The sequence below is a fragment of the Microcaecilia unicolor genome, chromosome 6, assembly GCF_901765095.1.
Source record: "Microcaecilia unicolor chromosome 6, aMicUni1.1, whole genome shotgun sequence".
NCBI classification, from domain to species: domain Eukaryota; kingdom Metazoa; phylum Chordata; class Amphibia; order Gymnophiona; family Siphonopidae; genus Microcaecilia; species Microcaecilia unicolor.
The window spans coordinates 340,729,017-340,753,266 of record NC_044036.1 but is presented as its reverse complement, the minus strand read 5'-3'; the positions used below and the strand labels follow the sequence as shown (position 1 = coordinate 340,753,266).

The window sequence follows — 24,250 nt, the reverse complement described above, 5'->3', positions numbered from 1 at the left end:
CAGAAGTATTTCTTCAGCATTTCTGCTTTTTCTTCATCTCCCTCTTCTGCTCTCCATCTTACAATGCCGACTTTTCCTGGTGTACCTAAAAAAGGTCTTGTTACCTGGTTTTACATCTTTAGCTATTTTTCCTTGCACCTGTGCTCTCAACATATAGTTACGCTCTGGAATTCATAGCCAGAGGATGTAAAAGCAGTCAGTGGCATAGTAAGGGAAGATGGCACCTGGCAAACACCCCCAGCAATGGGGGCTCTTAACTGCACTCCCCCACCCCCAGTATTATTTAAATCCTTCTGTTCTTCACCGGTAGTGAGCAGGGACTCCTACCTGCTGCTTACGTAGACTCAAGCCTTCCCTATGATGTAACTTCCTGGTCAGGAAGTTATGTCAGAGGGAGGGCTCAGGGCCAGCTTAAGCAATGGGTAGGAGTCCCTGCCTGCTTGCTGCCGGTGAAAAACAAAAGGATTTAAGAAGTACAGGGGAGGGGGGAGAAGAGATGCCACGAGCTGGTGGAATTTGAGGCTCCTTGCCAGCCACATCGCTGCTGTGCTGCTACTGGGTGGTGCCCCTGCTAAGACAGCGCCCGGGTGGTCTGTCCACCGCCCCCCTGACTACGCTACCTAAAGCAGTTAATGTAGCTGGGTTTAAAGAAGTTTTGAACAAATTCCTGGAGGACAAGTCCGTAAGCCGTTATTAAGGAAGACCAGGGGAAAGTCCCTGTTCGTTCCTGAGATTAAGTAACATGGAATCTTGCTGCTTGTTCGGACTCTGTCAGGTACTTGGTGACACTTGGCAGTGAACTGGTCTGTGTTGGAAACACGATACAGGGCTTCATGGATCTTTGATCTGACCCAGTACGGCAACTCTTATGTTCATATGACCTCTTCCCGTTTCTGAGCTCCTTTGTACTCTTATGTTTTCAGGTACATCCTTGGAGAACGGTGCCAGTTTCCTTTTTTTTTTCTTACTTTTCCGACCTCTTGCTCTTCCTGTTGCTTCCTTAGTTGACTCCTCTAAATGCAATATATGGTGGTGGTGGGAGTAACTCTTCAAACAGTGATACTATAACACAGAACTCCCACTGTACTGTAAAAAAGGGGACCGATATATCTGCTGGGGGGGGGGGGGGAAGCTTTTCCCAGCTTTTCCCAACATGGACCCTGAAGCAGCTAATAGCTTATAAGGAGCACAGCGAAACACTGGCCACCGTTGGTCGGGGAAACGAAGCTATGGCAACCGTGGATATCGGCAGACCGTCTAATAGAAGCTAAGTTTCAACTTTTGTTAGAATTATGCAGATGAAGGAGTTGTCTGGCATTTAAGCAGCAAATGTTCAGGAGTAATAGAATCATTGAGGAAGTTTCCCAACGACAATATCTCCTTCGCCGTTGAGTGGTTACTCTGGGGAGGTTTTTGCCCGTGATGAGGAGTGGATCCCCTCAATGACCGAGTGATTGGTCAAAAGGATCAGTATGTTGCCAATGGGAGCGTTTCTGAACCAGGCACTTTGAGGCTCCCCCCCCCCCCCCCCAGGGTACCACTGATACAGCATCTGCTAACATTACAAGCGGATATATCGGTCCCCTTTTTTACAATACAGTGGAAGTTCTGTGTTATAGTTTCTTTAGTTGAGCCATCTGTGCTTCCATAACACTTATCTCCTCCCATCCTGCCAGGGCCTCCTTAAAGTGCTCTCCCATATTACTAAAGTCTTGTATTTCTCAAATTTTGGACTTTTTTTTTTGTTACATTTGTACCCTGCGCTTTCCCACTCATGGCAGGCTCAATGCGGCTTACACGGGGCAATGGAGGGTTAAGTGACTTGCCCAGAGTCACAAGGAGCTGCTTGTGCCTGAAGTGGGAATTGAACTCAGTTCCTCAGGACCAAAGTCCACCACCCTAACCACTAGGCCACTCCTCCACTGTTGCTACCATTTGAGATTCTACATGGAATGTTGCTATTCCATGTAGAAGTCGGCCCTTGCAGATCACCAATGCGGCCGCGCAGGCTTCTGCTTCTGTGAGTCTGACGTCCTGCAGGACGTCGTGCAGGACGTCAGACTCACAGAAACAGAAGCCTGCGCAGCCTTCTACGTGGAATGTTGCTAGTGGAATAGCAACATTCTATGTAGAATCTCCAATAGTAGCAACATTCCATGTAGAATCTCCAATAATATATATTTTATTTTTGTTACATTTGTACCCTGCACGTTCCCACTCATGGCAGGCTCAATGCGGCTTACATGGGGCAATGGAGGGTTAAGTGACTTGCCCAGAGTCACAAGGAGCTGCCTGTGCCTGAAGTGGGAATCAAACTCAGTTCCTCAGGACCAAAGTCCACCACCCTAACCACTAGGCCACTCCTCCGCTTTGAGCTGGGCTAAGCCCATTATATTGAACCTTCTGCCATCTGGTGATCACTGCCACCTCTACTTGGATATTTGAGATACTTCTGCTGTTTGCAAATATCAGACCCAGGGAAGTTCCTTTCCTCGTTTGTCTGAGGAAAGCTCATGGAAAGGAGTCCAGGATCAATCTGTTTCTAACCAAGTCCCTCCCAAACAGCAACAGCTCACCTTTCACCACCACCTTTTAATTCCCTAAAAAGTAGTTCATCTGCCATCCCACCCACCCCCCCTTTCCATGACAGCTCACTGTCAGCTGCATTTCAGTGGTTGTGACATTATGTTTCCAAGAAAGTGCCACACCTGCTCCTTTTATGCTGGCCCTGTTCTTCTAAACACATTCAGCAACTGGTAAGTCCTTTCAATGACAACCTCACTGGGCTAAAAAAAACAAACAAACAAACCTTGAACCCATAGATTTTCAGGTAGCACAGCTGCTAATCTGCACAACTTTAAATGGATTTCTCACCTCTTTAAAATTAGTTTGCAGCTGCTGAAAATTGACACTCTCTCTCTTTGTCTGTTTCTCTCTCTCTCTCTGTCTCTATCTCTCTCTCTTTCTGTCTGTCTGTCTCTCTCTCTGTCTCTCTCCATATAAATTCATGCACCAACAGGATGGTAAGTGCTTATCCATCCATCACACAGGGGCGTTCCTGGGAGCACAACTTAATTGAAACAGGTGGTTCAGAAACAATTTACAGCATCTTTGGATTGAGTACATTTGCGCTTCAGCATTTGCACATTGTCAGGACTGGTTCTGGCTGCTCAGTGACCATTTATAAAGCCCCCAAGTGCATTATAAAACCGGCATCTTTTTGGATTCTCCCCCCACCCCTTAGTGTCCTATTATAAAACCAGGTGCAGTGACCAAAGCTGCTCTACAGATAAATGGATTATTTGTCAACTGCCCATCTGCAGATAAAAGTGCACATGGAGGGGTCTTTTGCTTTGGCTATAGCTGCCCCCCCCCCAGACGCTGCTGCACTAGGTGACCACCTAATGGTTAAAGTGATCCTTGTCTGGACAAATCTATGACTTGTTTCTTATAGCTGGTGAGTGATCTCAGGAGAGGAGGTGAAGAGCCATATTTAATGTGGAGCACCATGAGTTATATGAACGATTATTGGAACACTTGCTTGATGGGTTGAATGACATAGGAGTGGACTGTAAGGACACTAGAACACGACTGACCCCAAGTGGGGAGGGGGAGGGGATAGACTAGTGCCTGCTGACTAAGCTGAATCGTTTTGCACGGTCATGTATGAGACTTGGGTTTGGTTAACAATGAACATGAACCACACTGGTCCATGACATCTCTGAAGCTCTGGTCCAGTAGGCGTGCCTAGTACTCACCAGTTTCAGGTATGTGATGTCCTCTCCATACTCATCCCCCTGATCTAAAAACCGAATGGTCATATCAGCTGTGGTCAGACGCCTGTGTGTGGTTGTTGGTTGGGGTTCCAGTCTTGGCACTGGGTGGACCCCCACAGCTGCCTTTCCATTCCTTGCTTCCAATGTCTTCTTCTGTTCTCTGTCCACCTTGTGTTCATGGTGGGGGATCTTCAGTTTATTGCTAAGAGAATGAGTTAACAAGTTAGCTTCATCCAAAGTGAACGATTCTCTGTTGGCCAACCTTTGCACAGAGCTGTGAAGTGACTGTTTCTGGAGGAAGATTTTAGGCCTGACCTGGTTTTCTAGGTTACCCCTCCTGAAGCATTGTGGTATCTGAAGTGTTGATTAAATGAGTTAAAAACAGGAACTACAGATTTTATTGTACTGTGGGCCAGTGGCGTACCAAGGGGGGGGCGGTGGGGGCGGTCCGCCCCGGGTGTCAACGGGTGGGGGGGTGCGCAGCACCTCTCACTCCCCCCCCCATCCGACAGTCCCCCCCACCTGCCTATCAGCTGAGCTCCGTGCACGGCCCCTCGAATCTGCAGCGCTGAGTCCCGCCCTCTGATGTAACTTCCTATTTCCTCGAGGGCGGGACACAGTGAGTGAAGGGCCAATGACGAGATGGTTTTCTTCTTTTACAGTCAGCAGCGCTGCAGATTCGAGGTGCCGTGCACAGAGCTCAGCTGGTAGGCAAGTGGGGACTGTGGGGGGGGGGGAGTGAGAGACGCTGCACCGGGGGGTCCATGCCGGGGGGGGGGGGTGCCGTGCCACGCCCGGGGGGGTCGCCGTGTTGCACTGCACCGATCCGCCCCGGGTGTCAGCCAAGCACGGAACGCCACTGCTGTGGGCTACAAGTTTATCAAGCAGAAATACCTGAAAATGTTCTTCTACAATGTAAATCGCCCTCCGGGTAAGAGAAGCCCCACCGGAAGTGTGTGCCTATGGATTTGATTATTCAAGAGCTGCCAAGTTACCCAGTTCCAGAAGGGAGAATTTTGGCCAGTCTTGGTTTTGAACATATTTATTTCTTAGGATTTATTTACCGCCTTTGCAAAGGAATTCACTCAAGGCAGTGTACAGTAAGAATAGATCAAACATAACCAATAGACAATTACAGCAGTAAAAATATTCAAATAACAATTTAAAGTATGGCATAGTTACTACTTACAATGTCAACCAGGTATATAATAGAACATTTTAATTGATAGTGAAGGGTATAAGCAAAGATTTATTTATTTATTTATTTATTGCATTTGTATCCCACATTTTCCCACCTATTTACAGGCTCAATGTGGCTTACAGAATTTTGTTCACATTGTCATTCCAGGATATCGGATACAGTTAGTGATGTGCAGAGATTAAGTAAAGGAAGAGAGAAGGGAGTAATCAGGGTAGGTGTAGAAGGTGGGCTTTCATAACTGAGTGGGTTGGTGAGGTGGATTAGTGAGGTTATAGGTTCTCATTGTAGGCTTTGTTGAAGAAATATGTCTTCAGAGATTTGTGAAAGATAGTTGTTTCGTCAATTGTTTTCAGGTCTGTAGGTAATTCATTCCGTAACTGCGTGCTCATGTAAGAGAAGGTCGTGGCATGCATCAGCTTGTATTTTAGTCCTTTACAGCTAGGGAAGTGCAGGTTCAGAAATTTGCGGGATGATCTTGTGGCGTTTCTGGGAGGTAGGTCCACGAGGTTTAGCATGTAGATTGGGGCGTCTGCGTGAATGATTTTGTGTACAATCGTGCAGATCTTGAACGCAGTGCGTTCCTTAAGTGGGAGCCAGTGAAGTTTCTCTCTTAAGGGTTTTGCACTTTCATATTTAGTTTTTCCAAATATGAGTCTGGCGGCCGTATTCTGGGCAGTTTGGAGTTTTTTGATTGTCTGTTCTTTGCACCCAGCATACAGTGCATTTCAGTAGTCCAGATGACTTATTACCATTGATTGTACCAGGGTACGGAAGATGTATCTCGGGAAGAAAGGTTTTACTCTTTTTCCACATGGTGTAGAACATCTTTTTTGTCGTGTTTTTCATGTGGGCATCAAGAGTGAGGTTTCGGTCAATGGTGACTCCAAGAATTTTCAAGTTTTGTGAGACAGGAAGAGAACAGTATGGTGTGATTATGGTGGAGAAATTTTTGTGTTATGTTGTGAGGTGAGCACAAGACATTGTACTCACCTCACAACATAACACAAAACACATAACACATATAGATAGGGTAAGAGAGTAAGAGGAATTAGACATTTAAAGAAAGTTGAACATGAGGTCGGAGAGATGGTTAAATATTATCTCAGCTAGGGTAGGAGTGGATAAACATGTCCCGCTGCAGTATGTGTAGCCCGAGTCATTCCTTGTGTGTGAGAGTGAGACTAACAAGTTAGTTACTTCTTCCATTAAAGGCCTGGTTCCACCCAATGAAATCAGTGCTGCAGATCCCATAATGCATCAGGATGAGATTGGTAGAAATCCAGAATTGGCTGAAAATCTCCCTCCAGGAACTGGGTAACTTGGAAATTCTACATCTTTTGAAATCCAAACAAAGGCAAGTTACATTCTAAGAGGGTCTATTTACTCAGCTGCATTATGGCCATGGAGCCCTTTGAAGAGAAATTCACAGCCATTAAACCCTCAAATGCCCATTCATTGTGCTTGATGCTCATTATTTCACCAAAGTGCATGGAAATCTGTCCCATCAGGTGTTAAAAATGTATGCAGAGCAGCTCATAATTACGCAAAATGAATACTGAAGCTTTTGCTAAACTTTGCATGTTGCATTATTCATGGGAAATTGAAAATATAAAAATAAACAAAATGACACTGTGTTTGGCAATGTGGTTATTGCAAAAAATGTTTTTGTATGAAGAGAATCCCTCAGAAACCTATCGGACCTTACGTCCTAGGTTTACAGCGGATACAATGAGAGCCACTGGTATTTATTTATTTATTGCATTTGTATCCCACATTTTCCCACCTTTTTGCGGGTTCAGTGTGGCTTACAATATGAGTTAAATGATGGAAATACAATTTGTTACAGATTGGTTATGGATTACATTCTACAGAGTTATGCGAGACAATCGAGGTGTCGTTAAGGAATGTAACAATGGAACACAAACATTGAAACGTTGGAAGGAGACAATGGGAGCTTAGAGGGCGATAATAAGGCATGAAGACATATGGTATATATCTTTCTGTGAGTAAAGGTATGGGTGATGTGATATTACGGGAATGAGAGTTCAGAAGTGGATGTATGATGCATTAATGAACAGTAAGTATGGACTTTATGTGTTTTGGTTCTTTCCGTAAATTTTTTTAAAAAGATGGGTCTTCAATAATCTGCGGAAGGAAGCTTGCTCATGGATCGTTCTTAAGTTGCGCGGCAGTGAGGGGCATAATTGAACGAAAACGCCTAACTCCATGGGCGTTTATCTCCAAGAACGGGTCCGTGAAGGGGCGGACCGAACCGTATTTTGGGAAAAAATAGACGCCCATGTTTTATTCAACAATGTGTGAGCTGGGCGTTTTTGTTTTTCAGCGATAATGGAAAATGAAAGCGCCCAGCTCAAAAATGAATAAATCCAAGGCATTTGTTCGTGGGAGGGGCCAGGATTCGTAGTGCACTGGTCCCCCTCACATGCCAGGACATCAACCGGGCACCCTAGGGGGCACTTTTACAAAACAAAAAAAAAAAGGTAAAAGAGCTCCCAGGTGCATAGCACCCTTCCCTTGTGTGTTGAGCCCCCCAAATCCCCCTCAAAACCCACTGCCCACAAGTCTACACCATTACTATAGCCCTAAGGGGTGAAGGGGGGCACCTACATGTGGGTACAGTGGGTTTGGGGGGGTTGGACGACTAATAAGCATTAAGCAGCACAATTGTAACAGGTAGGGGGGATGGGCCTGGGTCCACCTGCCTGAAGTCCACTGCACCCCCTAACAACTCCTCCAGTGACCTGCATACTGCTGTCAGGGAGCTGGGTATGACATTTGAGGGTGAAAATAAAAAGTTGAGAAACTTCATTTTTTGTGGTGGGAGGGGGTTAGTGACCACTGGGGGAGTCAGGGGAGGTCATCCCCGATTCCCTCCAGTGGTCATCTGGTCATTTAGGGCACTTTTTGGGGCCTTATTCGTGAAAAAACAGGGTCCAGGAAAAGTGTCCTAAATTCTAGCTAAAAACGCATACTTTTTTCCCATTATCGGTGAAATGCGCCCATCTCTGTTCGGCAGATAACCACGCCCCAGTTCCGCCTTCGCCACACCTCTGACACGCCCCCATCAACTTTGTCCGCATCCGCGACGGATTGCAGTTGAAAACGTCCAAAAATCGGCTTTCGATTATACCGCTTTATTCGTTTTTGTGAGATAAACGTCCATCTCCCGATTTAGGTCAGAACTTGGGCGTTTTTCTCGTTCGATTATAAGCAGGAGTGTATTCCAAAACTGCGTGCTCATGTGAGAAAAGGTTGACGTGTGTAGCGCCTTGTATTTCAAGCCCTTGCAATTGGGGAAGTGGAGGTTAAGGAAGGTTCGGGATGATCTTTTGGCGTTTCTGGGTGGTAAGTCTATTAACTCAGACATGTAGGCTAGGGCTTCGCCGTGAATGATTTTGTGTCTATTATAGGGATTTGTTGATATCTCTTCTTATTTTACATTTTTTTTAAGTGCTGAATTGCTAAATTTATATTATGCAATTCTGACCAGAACCGATTTTAAATCCAGGAAAGCGCCAAACAGATAAAATGCAACACACTTAGTAAACTCTTCCTCAGATAAAATGGTGCCATTTTATCTCAGGAAGCGTTTACTAAAAAATCATGGAAAGCAGTTGCAACGCCAGTCCCTGATGAAGCCACAGAACGGTGAAACGGTGGCAACGTAGGACTATAAGCTAAGTGTTGCATTTTATCTGTTTGGCCAAACACAGTGTAATTTTGTTTATTTTTGTATTAGTTTACTTTATTGTTGACACTTGTTATACTGCACATTTTCTTTCGAAATTGAAAATATCTCCAAAAATGTGGTAACTTTCTGGCAATGGAGGGTGGACCAATGCTGCTGGAGAGAAACATAAAGAGGTCAGTGCTTAGGAGACCCCCCCCCCCATACCTCCTGATCCATTTGTAAAGCCTTACCCCCTTTCTCCACCACAATTCATTGGAAGTAACTCCCCCAGGAACCCACATCACCCTTCTTCCATTTGTAATGGAGTCCTTTGGGACCCAGTCCCTGCCTCCACCCTCCAATCCCAGATCTCTGAGTAACAGAACCCTCCTTTTAATCCCCTGCACCTACAGGGGATCTCCTTGGCGGGTAGGAGGAGGCAGGAATGTTCCCCTAGGGCTCTGGTCCCCTTGGCTCCCTTATTCAAAATGGCAGCTTCAGCTCCATAGTATTAGTCTTGTGGTAAGACTGCTGAAGCCGAGGTGTCAGACTATAATTCTCTCATGAATATGCACGTGTTATATTTGCATGCATTGCCTCACTGTATGCAAATATATCTAATGAATTAGGGATATCCAAAACATCTGACTGGGTTGCAGCCCTCCTGGACTGAGGTTTGACACCCCTGCGCTAAAGGGTCAGGCTCCCTTATTTGGCAGCATAATCCCCTAGTGGTAGTGTCGTGAAAGTTCAGCTAGGGGGCGTATGTGGGGGTGAATCCTAGGGGATCCTGGATTTCTGTGGGGAAAGGCTTAATTTTTAGATTGTAAGCTCTTTTGAGCAGGGACTGTCTCTCTGTGTCAGTTGTTCAGCGCTGCGTGCGTCTGGTAGCGCTATACAAATGCTAATAATAATTAAATCGGGCCACTGAAGTAGAGAAAGGGGGATGGGGGCTTGATATACCACCTTTCTGCGCTTATATACAGGTGCTTACTTTGCACCTGGGGCAATGGAGGGCTAAGTGACTCACCCAGAGTCACAAGGAGCTGCAGTGGGAAGTGTAAATGGAAGTTTAAAACTTGACATTGCCTCTTGGGCTGGCGTTAAAAATGAACGCTAAGAGGTGAAGAAAAACGCTATAAATTCAATGCACTTCCCTGTACTGTAAGTAAGCTCTCTTGAGCAGGGACTGTCCTTCCCCATGTCTTAACTTGTACAGCGCTGCGTAACCCTTGTAGCGCTATAGAAATGCTAAGTAGTAGTAGTAGTAGTAAGTAATTCCAGATGCCGCTCTTTTCCAGCCACTTGCATGGAATATGCACTAAACTGAAACTGCATTTCTAGCACACGTTTTGCCACAGGAGAACTCGGCCTAAACACAGACGTAAATTTAACATGGAAAATAAGTGGGCTATATCAGAGCCAGGGCCGGTGTTAGGGCAATTGTTCTGGGTCCGCATGCCACAGGGAGCCCCGACCTGCCTCAATCTGAAAGAGGCATAGCTTCCAGGCAGGCTTTTGGGGCCCCTGCATGTCTAACACCAGCCCAGCCGTAGTCCTAACTGAGCTAGAAGCCCCAGCGAGAAGGGACCTGCCAGGTTGAAAGACGCCCCAAAGGGGAGAAGGCGAAGAAAAGAACAGGATCCAAATTTGAGAACGCAAGGGACAAGCACAGAGGATCTCTGAAGGAGAAAAGACACTAGGCTGTTGGTTTGGATGGATAAACGATACGGACGTTTTCTGCTGACATTTTCTCCGTTTCGATGTTTATTGGATTTTATACAAAAGTTTAGAAAACGGGTCAGATTATCAGTGCCAGGCTTTGATTTTATTTCACCTCAGGTTATTTGAGCACAAATATTTGTTTTATGGGTTTGGAATCTGCCCTTTACCAGTTTGCATAATACATTTTCTCTTTCTTTCAATAGCTAAGCTGCTTCTGTGAATTCGGTTTTGGCTGAGGTTCAGGACGTGCAGGACGTCAGACTCACAGAAACAGAAGCCTGCGCAATCTTCTACATGGAATGTTGCTAGTGGAATAGCAACATTCCATGTAGAATCTCCAATAATAGCAACATTCCATGTAGAATCTCCAATAGTAGCAACAGAATCTCCAATAGTAGCAACATTCCATGTAGAATCTCCAATAGTAGCAACAGAATCTCCAATAGTAGCAACATTTCATATAGAATCTCCAATAGTAGCAACATTCCATGTAGAATCTCCAATAGTAGCAACATTCCATGTAGAATCTCCAATAGTATCTATTTTATTTTTGTTACATTTGTACCCTGCGCTTTCCCACTCATGGCAGGCTCAATGCGGCTTACATGGGGCAATGGAGGGTTAAGTGACTTGCAGGACGTCAGACTCACAGAAACAGAAGCCTGCGCAGCCTTCTACATGGAATGTTGCTAGTGGAATAGCAACATTCCATGTAGAATCTCCAATAGTAGCAACATTCCATGTAGAATCTCCAATAGTATCTATTTTATTTTTGTTACATTTGTACCCTGCGCTTTCCCACTCATGGCAGGCTCAATGTGGCTTACATGGGGCAATGGCGGGTTAAGTGACTTGCCCAGAGTCAGAAGGAGCTGCCTGTGCCTGAAGTGGGAATCGAACTCAGTTCCCCAGGACCAAAGTCCACCACTCTAAACACTAGGCCTCACTCCCCAACAATAATCATGGTCACTCCAACACCAGCCCTCCCAGAATAAATGGAATAAATAGGCTGCTTGAACCCCCCCCCCCCCCCAAACTCTGCACTGATTCAAGATGCGTGTCCTGTTTCTTTGAGCTCACCTGGTTGTCAGTCCATTGTTTTGATTTGACTGCAGCTGTTCTTTGGTACCCCTTCCCCTCCCCCCCCAAAGCTGCTGCCCTAGGCGATTGTCTAGTCCAGTCTAACGCAGAGATACCAAGGAGGACAACCCACTCGGGGCCCACTCCAAGCCACCCCACTCTGCCTCGCCCCCTCCATTGCTCCGCCCTGCTTCACCTATTGCTACCCCCATCCCGAGTGATTCGCGGCCAACGCCCAGCGGGAAAAGGAGTGGTCTTCCCGTCCAGCAGCAGCAGGAAATGCCTTCATATAATGCCATCTTCTGCTGCCATGGAATCAGCAGCAGGGGCGTAGCCAGACTTTGGCGGAAGAGGGGTCCAGAGCCCGAGGTGAGGGGGCACATTTTAGTCCCCCCCCCTGCCAATTTTCATGCCCCCTCCCGCCACCACCAACCCTCCCCCGCCAGGTACCTTTGCTGGCAGGGGTCCCTAACCTCCCCACCAGCCGAAGTCCCCTTCAGCGCCGGTCTCCGAGTCCAGCGCATTCGCTGATCTGGATTCTGTTTCTGTGAGTCCTGATTTCCTGCACGTCGGGACTCACGGAATCCGGATCAGCAACGCACCGGAGACCGGCGCTGACTTCGGCTGGTGGGGGTTGAGGACCCCCCCCCCGCCAGCAAAGGTACCTGATGGCGGCGGGGAAGGGTTGGCAGCGGCGGGAAGGGGGAGGTCGAATGTGGCAGGGGAGGATCGGCGGTGGGGGGGGGGGGTGTTGAAAGCAGGGGGGCCAGGGCTAAAGTGGCCTCACCTAGCTACGCCCCTGATCAGCAGCATTATGAGATGGTGCTTTATGGAGGTGTTTCCTGCTGCCACTGGACGGGTAGGCCACTTGGCAGGAGATTCCAGCTTCTAGGCAGCAGTAGACCTGCAAAAGCAGGAGTTTCCCGCTGAAAGAGGGAGACTTGGCAGGTCCGCTAACAGTTGGGCTGACCCTGAGGCTCGCAAGTCCTTTCCACTTTGCCCCCACTGATCTGAAACTTCATGCAATGGCCAGTGCCATGGAGGTATTTCTTTAGCCCACATTCTTTGCAGGTAGAGGGTCATGGATTTGATATATCGCCTTTCTGCAGTACAACCAAAGCGGTTTACATTTAATATATGCAAGTACTTTCTCTCTCCCTAGTGGGCTCACAATCTAAGTTTACAATGTATGCAGTGTAAACAATGCAGGGGGGATTTCAAAATGTGGATAAGCTAGGTACGTTCTCCTGCAGCGGGGACATGTTTCTGTAAACAAACATTTTATCACAGATAATCCACCTGAAAACTGCACCTTATTAGATACCGCATTCAATTCAAGCTTCTCCTTCTTACCTACAAATGCACTCAGTCTGCTGCCCCTCACTATCTTTCTACCCTCATCTCCCCTTACGTTCCCGCCCGTAACCTCCGTTCACAGGACAAATCCCTCCTCTCAGTACCCTTTTCCACCACCGCCAACTCCAGGCTCCGCTCATTCTGCCTCGCCTCACCCTATGCTTGGAACAACCTTCCTGAACCCTTACGCCAAGCCCCCTCCCTGCCCGTCTTCAAGTCTTTGCTTAAAGCCCACCTCTTCAATGCTGCGTTCGGCACCTAACCCTTACCGTTCAGTGAATCCAGACTGCCCCAATTTGACTGCCCCTATCGGAACGACCGTTCACTTGTCTATTAGATTGTAAGCTCTTTGAGCAGGGACTGTCTCTCTTTGTTAAATTTACAGCGCTGCGTAACCCTAGTAGTGCTCTAGAAATGTTAAGTAGTAGTAGTAGTATTACATATAGCAGTGATTTAACCAGAGCTGAGATTGTGATGTCATAATGCCTCATTCCACCAATGCCTAAGAGCCAACCTCATCAGTGATGTCACAATGGCTTGATTGTCCTATATTTGTCTCACTCTTATCTATTAGATTGTAAGCTCTTTGAGCAGGGACTGTCTCTCTTTGTTAAATTGTACAGCGCTGCGTAACCCTAGTAGCGCTCTAGAAATGTTAAGTAGTAGTAGTAGGGTCAATTCACACTAATCTCGTGTTATAAAATTATCCCCCACCCCCACCCCATGACTAGGGCCTCAGTCTTCCTCAAGGGTCGCTACCAGCTCAGGTTCTCAGGATATTTACATGCCCACTAACTCCATCATAAGCAAATCTCTTATACATATTTATGAGGGTCTGAGGGATATCCTGAAAACCTGGCCCGTTGGTCGCCCTAAAGGACTGGAACTGAAGACCAAGGAACTAGAGCAATGTTTCTCAAGACCAGTCCTGGAATACCTCTTGCCAGTCAGGTTTTCAGGATATCCACAATGAATATGCATGAAAGAGATCTGCATGTAATAGAGGCACTATATGCAAATCAAGTTCATGCATATTCGTTGTGGATATCCTGAAAACCTGACTGGCAAGGGGTAGTCCAGGACCGGACTTGGGAAACACTGTACTAGAGCTTGCTCACTTTTCTTTAGACCATGGGTTCTCAATCCAGTCCTCGGGTCACACCTAGACAGTCATGTTTTCATGATACCCACAATGAATATGCATGAGATTGATTTGCATACAATGAAAGTGAGCACAACAACATACCTATACCCTGCGTCCTACACCACCCAGCGGGAAAAGCCACCCTCTTCCTGAGGAGAACCTGGACAGTCGGAAAAGGCACTCTTAAAAATAGAAATCACTCACTTAATGGACAGCCACAACAAAAGAACAGAAAGAAGACCAAGAAACACAAAAACCCAAACAAATGGCAACTAACGAAAATTGTCACAGTTGTGCTAAGAGGAGAAATATCTACCGTTGTATCGCTCCATGGTGCGACCGCACCTTGAGTATTGTGTTCAATTCTGGTCGCCACATCTCAAGAAAGATATAGTAGAATTGGAAAAGGTGCAGCGAAGGGCGACTAAAATGATAGCGGGGATGGGACGACTTCCCTATGAAGAAAGATTAAGGAGGCTAGGGCTTTTCAGCTTGGAGAAGAGACGGCTGAGGGGAGACATGATAGAGGTATATAAAATAATGAGTGGAGTGGAACAGGTGGATGTGAAGCATCTGTTCACGCTTTCCAAAAATACTAGGACTAGGGGGCATGCGATGAAACTACAGTGTAGTAAATTTAAAACAAATCGGAGAAAATTTTTCTTCACCCAACGTATAATTAAACTCTGGAATTCGTTGCCGGAGAAAGTGGTGAAGGCGGTTAGCTTAGCAGAGTTTAAAAAGGGGTTGGACGGTTTCCTAAAGGACAAGTCCATAAACCACTACTAAATGGACTTGGGAAAAATCCACAATTCCAGGAATAACGTATAGAATGTTTGTACGTTTGGGAAGCTCACCAGGTGCCCTTGGCCTGGATTGGCCGCTGTCATGGACAGGATGCTGGGCTCGATGGACCCTTGGTCTTTTCCCAGTGTGGCATTACTTATGTACTTAGAACTATGTATGTTGTGAAGGATCCCTCCGCTGCTTTAAGGGAAACTCAGGCCTCCGGCCCGAGTTTTATATATGATAATCCACCGGGATACAACACCCTCAGCAGCACTATTTCAGCACAGCTCCCAAAATATATAGTCAGGAAAATAACTCCAGCAGTTTCAAGAATATAATTCCAAAACCAAACAGTTACCCCCCCCCCCCCCCCCCCCACCACCCAGTAGTTTTAATAATGCAGTTCCAAAAGCAAAACAGTTCAGGAATCTCAACAGCTTTAAAAATGCAGTTCATAAACACCCAGCTCAGAAATCCCCCATCAGCTTCAATACTGCAGTTCAACACAAACAGGGCATGAATCTCAGCCGTCACAATGATGCAATTCAAAATAAGCAGTTCAAAGAAAACAAGCACTTCCAAACAGGCAGTTCAAAAACAAGCAGTTTAAAAATCCCACCAGCAGTTCAGAGGGAGAGAGCTTCCAGAGGTCCCACCCTTCTCTGGCCAGCTCAATCTCCTGGCTAGCTCCCAGTTGCGCTTCCTGGCTCCTCCACGATAGCCACTGCCTTTCTTTTTTTACCAAGACCCCACACCAAGTGGTTACCTGCTGTTTGAACTTTCCACCTTTGGATCTTGCCAGAGCTGCAATATCCATCAATTCCTCTTGCCTCACTTCCTCCTCCATTTCTTCCTCCTTCCATTCCATGAGCTCCTCACCCCACCCATTCTCCAGCTGATCCTCCCCCCCCCCCCCCCATGATTTGTTCTACTTAGAGGCTCCCCCTCCATTCTTGGACTCCCGACCGTGTTTTGGGTTTCACCTTTACCTGCCTTTCCCTTGGGCTCCACTGGGGGCTGCTGGGATAGGAAGTTTTTGATTCTGTTGTAAGACCTCCTCAAGGGCTGCTGGGAATCGTAGTTTTTACCCTGCCTCCAGCCCTCTGGGGAAAATGATCTATGCCTTCTCCTAACATGTGGAATTCCTTGAGCTAAGAATCTGGGTTGTCACCTCCTCTGGGCCTTATCTTCTCCTCCGCCGGTACCCCCCTCTCTGTTCCAATGCAATCAAAGGCACAGGAACCTACCTCACTCTTCACTTCCCCAAATGCCAAGGCCTAAAATACAAATCTGTACACTCAACCAGCTTCACATACATCTGTCCCAAAATCTGGAACACAATACCGAAAGTCCTAAAACGTACCACCAACTAATTAACCTTTCGAAAACACCTGAAAGCCCACTTCTTCAGACAATCTTTCTTCGAAGAGCCCACACAGGCTGACTATTCAACAATACAAAACACCATGAAACACGACCACTAACAGAAAGTAATCAACAACACCCGCTAACCCCCAACGAAAATGTCACAAGCCTAATTTTACTAAACTGTAAGCCACACTGAATCAACAACCTGATTGGAAAATGTGGGGTACAAATGCAGAATAAATAAAATACTTAAGGCCCAATATTCAGACTTTGGGAGCTAGCCTGGCTAACTTCCAGGGTCAGGGACAAGCCCAGATCTTCAATGTCAGGCCGTTTCCAGTGACCGACATTGAATATCCGGTTTATTTTTGGCCAATTCAAACTTAACTGGCCAAAGCCAATATTCAGTGCTGGCCGGTTAAGTTTGAACTGACCAAAGATATTACAGGCCAAATATGGCCAAATATGGCCGCCAAACTCATGCTGGAAATTGGTAGATAGCTGGTTATATCATGCAATATAACTGGCTAGCCACTAACTGTGAACTTTCAGCGGCTCATGGCCAGCCACATCCCTGCTGAAAATTCACAGATAGCCAGTTATGTGGCATTTAACCCTGTTTCTATTGAAACTGAACACATGAATGGAAAGCTGAACTGAACCCTAAGGATGAGAGATTAAAAGTGAGCAAAGAAAAACTGAGGAAACAGACTTACATGGATTCTGTAACGAAGAACTGGAAACGGTTACTCATCTTGTGACTGGCTGCAAAGTTCCAATGGAAGAAGGTTTGTCTACAAAAAGACAACACAAGGTAACATTTTATCCATCTGAGCCTTATCTTCGCTGTACCAGAAAAGCATTGGGATCACGACTTCAAGAGAATTATAGAAAATGATGAAGAGGATTTGATCACCTGGGACATTCCCATCCTGATGACAAAAAAAGTGAATTAAAAAAAACCCCGACCATCATAGTAAAAGAGAAAAGACCAGAGGTGATCATTCTGAGAATCAGGTGGAGAGGGAGAAGTAGTGTAGTACCGGAAGACTGGAGGGTAGCCAATGTTACTCCGATTTTTAAGAAGGGTTCCAGAGGAGATCCGGGAAATTATAGACCGGTGAGTCTGACGTCGGTGCCGGGCAAGATGGTGGAGGCTATTATTAAGAATAAAATTGCAGAGCATATACAAAAACATGGACTGATGAGACAAAGTCAGCACGGATTTAGTGAAGGGAAGTCTTGCCTCACCAATCTAATGCATTTTTTTGAGGGGGTAAGCAAACATGTGGACAATGGGGAGCCGGTTGATATTGTATATCTGGATTTTCAGAAGGCGTTTGACAAAGTGCCGCACGAAAGACTCCTGAAGAAATTGCAGAGTCATGGAATCGGAGGTAGGGTATTATTATGGATTAAGAACTGGTTGAAAGATAGGAAGCAGAGAGTAGGATTGCGTGGCCAGTATTCTCAGTGGAGGAGGGTAGTTAGTGGGGTCCCGCAGGGGTCTGTGCTGGGTCCGTTGCTTTTTAATGTATTTATAAATGACCTAGAGATGGGAATAACTAGTGAGGTAATTAAATTCGCCGATGACACAAAATTATTCAGGGTCGTCAAGTCGCAGGAGGAATGTGAACGATTACAGGAGGACCTTGCGAGAATGGGAGAATGGGCGTGCAAGTGGCAGATGAAGTTCAATGTTGACAAGTGCAAAGTGATGCATGTGGGTAAGAGGAACCTGAATTATAGCTACGTCTTGCAAGGTTCCGCGTTAGGAGTTACGGATCAAGAAAGGGATCTGGGTGTCGTCGTCGATGATACGCTGAAACCTTCTGCTCAGTGTGCTGCTGCGGCTAGGAAAGCGAATAGAATGTTGGGTGTTATTAGGAAGGGTATGGAGTCCAGGTGTGCGGATGTTATAATGCCGTTGTATCGCTCCATGGTGCGACCGCACCTGGAGTATTGTGTTCAGTACTGGTCTCCGTATCTCAAAAAGATATAGTAGAATTGGAAAAGGTACAGCGAAGGGCGACGAAAATGATAGTGGGGATGGGACGACTTTCCTATGAAGAGAGGCTGAGAAGGCTAGGGCTTTTCAGCTTGGAGAAGAGACGGCTGAGGGGAGATATGATAGAAGTGTATAAAATAATGAGTGGAATGGATCGGGTGGATGTGAAGCGACTGTTCACGCTATCCAAAAATACTAGGACTAGAGGGCATGAGTTGAAGCTACAGTGTGGTAAATTTAAAACGAATCGGAGAAAATGTTTCTTCACCCAACGTGTAATTAGACTCTGGAATTCGTTGCCGGAGAACATGGTACGGGCGGTTAGCTTGACGGAGTTTAAAAAGGGGTTAGATAGATTCCTAAAGGACAAGTCCATAGACCGCTATTAAATGGACTTGGTATAACTTGTCTGGAATGTTTTTACGTTTGGGGAGCGTGCCAGGTGCCCTTGACCTGGATTGGCCACTGTCGGTGACAGGATGCTGGGCTAGATGGACCTTTGGTCTTTCCCAGTATGGCACTACTTATGTACTTATGTGGCGGATACAGAAGGTGCTACAGGCTTGATCAAAAGGAATTTTCAAGCATATTACATCTTATAGACTCCAGAAAGAGTGCGGAGGAAACCCTGAGAGCTCCTGGGGTTGTAGGGTGCTCCGCCTCTCCTAGATGGTGCCCTGTGACCCAAGTCTGGCATGGAAGTAGGGTTACTTGTATAGAAGGAGAAGAAACAGAACAAAATGACTGGCTGCCAAGAGCATCATTTGATCACTGACTAAGGGGGAAGGGATCCTTCGTGCACATGTGCCCCGATGCTCAGAAGCAAACGCAGGCACTAGAAGCCATCAGCGCCAGTCTCGTGCGCTTGATGCTCAACGGCCACCACCGCCAGGGATAGCGAGAGCGGCAACGGAGAGTGCAGAAGGCATTCAAATTAGATTAAAATGAGATCATTACCTATTCTCCCATGCTCAGAGAAAAGCACGGTAAAGTAGGGTGACCTTACTGTGGGAAACCCTACGCCATCTCGGAGTTGGTGACAGGATTTCTGAAGAAGCAGGGAAGCCGGTGTTGAACGTCAGCAGCAGGAGGAAGGGTTTGCTATTATTGGCAGTGGTCTTCAGCAGCAGCTCCGGACAAGAGAGCTGCATGGGGACAGAAATCTAACCCGTCCCCGCTGGAATCTTGCCCATCTCCACCATCCCCGCAAGAATTTAATGGTACCTGAAAAAAAAACCCAAAATCCGGTCGGTTCTCTTGGTCTCTGGGTTCGAGTCGCAGCACTGCAGGCAAGGAAGAAATTGAAGTTGGAACACTCTGATGGGCACATGTAAGGCTCATCTCTGATTCGCTGGCACTGTGTGCTGAGAGGTCACCAAACGCACGCATCAATAGGTCAGTGTGACCTCTGATGCTCGTGCCTGTGTCAGAGACTCAGAGCTGAGGCTGTGGATCAGCCTGGGAGCAGAGAGGGTTAATGGAAGCCTTCCTACATCTGCAAAGAGGAGGAGGAGGTGATACTCAAAGAACTTGGTACTTGGTAGGTGACAGGCTGGCACAGGTGCGGCTTACACTTCCACGGGAACCCTGCAGGAACTGCTTCCGTCCCCACGGGGACCCCCTTGGAGCTGCTTCCATCCCTGTGGGAACCACGCAGCCCTGGAGAGGATTCCCATGGGATTCCCACAAACCCCATTCCCATGCAGGTCTGTACTCCGGACCAGGGATATGGAGCCTCTCTTCCTACTGTCAACAGCAAGGCTCCATCATTTCAGCAAAAAGGGGGAGCCAAAAGGGAAGTTTTGTAGTTTCACGAATGCTGGGACCCAGAAATCTCCAAAGGCTCCCCCTGGGGCATACACGCAATTCTTGAACACATGTGCCACACACAAGCCTCCCCCAGGACTCCCTGATGCTCAATGCTAACAGCGCTCTTTTGTGCATTTAATTAGTGCCAAGCATTAGGGAGTACTTTTGCCACACCTTCCTGGCGGTATTTTTCTGAAGCTGTTCCGTGCAGCGCCAGAGTTTTGATCATTGGTGAATCAGTTATGTCTGGGCTATGCCACGTGACCTTCGTGTCAAATCCCTTACCTGGACTTATCCCGATTCATTCTCTTGAATTAATTAGACTGGACCTACAGCAAGATCAGCAGAGAAGTGCTTTGAAGCTGGGCAGTGTAAACTGGCCCCAGTGTCTGAAGCTGGATTTAAAGTTCCCTCCCCCTGTACAAAGGGACTTGCAGTCCTGCTTATTTTGGGTAAACTGGGATTTCAGCTGAAATGCACAGACCAGTTTGACCTAGTAACAATGGGGTTTCTGTCCAATCTTCTAATGTTGTCTTAAGAAACATCTCATCTATAGAATAATTTGTACCTCTGCTTCTCTGGATGGCTGTCTGTCTGGGTTCGTAACAGCATGCTGATGTCAACTCACCTCCAGTGTTCCTTTCCCTCTCAGTATCCCGCCCTCGCGTAAAGACGAAATTACGTCAGAGGAGGGCGGGACACTGAGAGGGAAGGCAAGGGAAGACTGGAGGTGATGGGAGCCCAGCCTGTCTGCCACTGCTGCGACCTCAGGTAAGATGGATGGCTTAAGGGCAGGGCGGCAGGAAGGACAGAGTCACTAGCCATGGAGGGGGGGGGGAGAATCGCTGGACATGGATTGGATGGGAAGGCAGGGCAGAAGCAAATCACTGGATATCGATGGGATGGGAGGCGAGGGGAAACTCGTGAGACACGAATGGGAGGGGAGTAGAGGGGATGGCAGGGCAGAGGAGAATTGCTGGACATGGAGGGGAGGCCAAAATCGTGGGACACAGAGGGGAGGGGAGGGGATGGCAGAGGAGAATTGCTGGACATAGATGGGATGGGAGGGGAGGGAAGAATCACTGGACATGGAGGGGAGGTCAAAATCACGGGACACAGAGGGGAGGGGGTGGCAGAGGAGAATCGCTGGACATGGAGGGGAGGGCAGGGGAGAGAGGAGAGGCAGAGGGACACTCCAACATACTGTACATCAGAAACGATGGGAGGGCAAGACTCAGGCGAATCGCTGGATATGGATGGGATGGGAGGCGAGGGGAGAATCGCGGTTCACGTAAAAACATAATCGCCATTACATGATAACCTTGCTAGCGCCCGTTTCATTCTTTTGCGAAACGGGTTTTTTTTGCTTGTTGTTAATAACAGTCCAAGCAGGATCCACAGGACAAGTGCAGACAGTCCTGGTTTTATCCTAAGAGAGAGTCTGAAGTCCCCAAACACACTTTAATGAAACCTGTGATAAGAACATGATTAAAGCCCAACAGTCGGGAATACAGAACAGGATCAAATGTAACATAGTAACAAAGTAAATGATGGCAGATAAAGACCTGAATGTGTCCTGTCATGTCCTAATTTGGGGCAAAGTGTTACAGGAGAGTTTCAGCTGCAAGTTTATAGTTTATTAAGACTCTATAGTCCGAGCAGAGGCTACAAAATCAGAAACAGAAAGGAACTGCATTGAAAATAATAAAGCAAAAATCAGCCACACAGAGAATCAAGCAAAAAAGAAAAACCCCAAGGGACAGGAAGGGAAAACCAAACTGTTTTGTTATCTGCTGAACCCGGTCAGACTGTCTAAAAAGCCAAGTCTTTAAATAGGCGTTTAACATTTTGGAAAGGTTACTGGGAAGCGTGAGAGGGAAATTGTTCCCAAAAGCACTGATTATGTGATAACACACCTTAATTGATCTGTTAGAAATGCATTAGTCCTAAGGACACCCAAGAATGCAACATCCCAAAAATGAATCTAATTTAGCAGCACTCGGGAAAGGGTGACTTAAGAGTTTGCCACAGGTTTTGCAGCTCCATCCCAAATCCAGAGGGGAAAGGCTGACACAGGCACCTCTGGTCCGCGGACACTTCCTCCTCTTCCTGAGCCTTGCAGGAGAGAAAGAATCTTTGCCCTCACTCTGTTGTTATCAAAGTTGGCAAACGCTTACCTGGGAGAAAGTCCTGCCCTCGGTTGGTCGGTCAGAGACAGCTCCAGGCTCCAGAAAAGAAACAGCAGCATGGCTGTGCAGGAGACCGTCAGGGCCCCCCATTTCAGCTTCTGGGTTCGCACCCTGAAACAGAGTGCCATGCTTCCCTTGCTTGCAGGAACAGTTTCTGCACCCTGAGTCTCATCCGCTCTGCCAGGCTTACATAAGTGAAATCTGGGCTGAGGAAGGCGTGTCAGCATGAGCTCAGCCTGAGAGAGCAGGATGAGGGGGAGGGAGCCCCAGAAAGCTTCCCACCTCCTTCTTCCCCAAATTGGGCTTTCAAAACACTCGCTGGCACTGGCTTGTTTTCCTGCTTTATGGCTGCTTTGGAAGAATTGACCCTTTTTTTTCTGCAAGAATATATGGAGTTATTTAATGGAGGTTCCAACACCAGATACACTGCTAATATGCTAGATAATCTAATTACACCTATAGCAGAGATTTTTTTGCAAATGAGGGAAAAGTCTCAACTGCTAGGGCTATTTTTACACATTGGTGTTCATTGTATAGCTGGTAGAAAAAGTCATCACTGACTCAAAAACCCTCAATTGTTTTTTTGTTTTTTTTCGATTTTTAATTACAATGTCCTTAGTATTAGATCATGTAAGTGTCTTTTTAAGACTTAAAAAAACTGTTAAACATATCAAAAAAGCACAGAACTGATTCACTTATCTTGCCAAATATTTTTTCTCAATGCTGTGCCAATTTCTTCTTGGTGATGCGCTAGATCCAATTAGATCCAATTTCTACTAGGTAATGCACTGGTTCCTACGGTCCCATTTCGAATATCTTCATCAGGATTAAACTGGAAGTAGCGGAAAAAAAGGAAAAAGACCGAAAAGGTCCTCTTCCAAATCCTTTTTTTTTTTAGTAGCGAAACCAAAAAAGGAGACGCACGAGGTCAACTTAAGGGGCGCGAACGGCGAAACATGACCGTACTGAGCGCGGACAAAAGAAGACTGGCCGGTTTCGGGCGGGAAGACGGCCGCGCGAGGGCTAGCAAACGTCTTTGCTAGTGAAGATTCCGGATTGGAGGGGCTGCCGTGGACGTCACCCATCAGTGAGAACAAGCAGCCTGCTGTCCTCGGAGAATACCTTCTACAGGTATGTAGCATTCGCTTTCTCCGAGGACAAGCAGGCTGATTGTTCTCACTGATGGGTGACGTCCACGGCAGCCCCTCCAATCCGGAATCTTCACTAGCAAAGACATTTGCTAGCCCTCGCGTGCCGATGCGCACCACGCATGCGCGGCCATCTTCCCGCCCGAAACCGGCTCATGCCGGCCAGTCTTCTTTTGTCCGCGCTCGGTACGGTCGTGTTTCGCCATTCGCGCCCCTTAAGTTGACCTCGCGTGTCTCCTTTTTTGGTTTCGCTACTAAAAAAAAAAAAAAAAAAAAGGATTTGGAAGAGGACCTTTTCGGTCTTTTTCCTTTTTTTCCGCTACTTCCAGTTTATTCCTGATGAAGATATTCGAAACGGGACCGTAGGAACCAGTGCATTACCTAGTAGAAATTGGATCTAATTGGATCTAGCGCATCACCAAGAAGAAATTGGCACAGCATTGAGAAAAAATATTTGGCAATATTTGGCAAGATAAGTGAATCAGTTCTATGCTTTTTTGATATGTTTAACAGTTTTTTTTAAGTCTTAAAAAGACACTTACATGATCTAATACTAAGGACATTGTAATTAAAAATTGAAAAAAAACAAAACAAAAAAAAAACAATTGAGGGTTTTTGAGTCAGTTATTTAATGGAGGCACAAAATTATGATCAATGGCTAAAACAATGCACCCAAAACACAGGAATTAATTTCATTTCATTCCACCTCCATGGTGCATTACTCAGTCAAAGTGAATACAATTAAATCTCAAAGAATCTAAGGCAGGATTTTGTATAATTCCCTACGTTTTGTTACTGTTCACTATTTCTTCACATACTTTAAGTAGAGGAGTGTGGTAGCCGTGTTAGTCCACTCTTAAGGTTATCAATAGAAATCAAACAAAATAAAACATGGATAAGATGATACCTTTTTTATTGGACATAACTTAATATAACCTGGGACTACTGTGGCATAAGCTTTGAGCC

The 24,250-nt window shown here is 46.5% G+C and overlaps 1 protein-coding gene across 4 annotated transcripts in view; it reads right to left on the bottom strand.

Moving 5' to 3' along the window:
* Positions 1-22,325, bottom strand: part of LOC115473537 (alpha-N-acetylgalactosaminide alpha-2,6-sialyltransferase 2-like) — a 112,671-nt gene extending 90,346 nt beyond the window's left edge. For 3 of the 4 annotated variants that reach the window (XR_003942679.1, XM_030208586.1, XM_030208585.1), the window contains exons 1-3: positions 22,125-22,325; positions 16,847-16,924; positions 3,759-3,978 (exon numbers count right to left, since the gene is read on the bottom strand). Coding sequence is in view for 3 of the 4 variants with exons in the window: in XM_030208586.1 (XP_030064446.1) it covers positions 3,759-3,978; positions 16,847-16,924; positions 22,125-22,264 (438 nt within the window). In the remaining variant the exon portion in view is untranslated. The remainder of the gene's footprint in view (positions 1-3,758; positions 3,979-16,846; positions 16,925-22,124) is intronic. The other variant, XM_030208587.1, reaches the window with a different exon arrangement.
* Between the last annotated feature and the right edge of the window lie 1,925 nt (positions 22,326-24,250).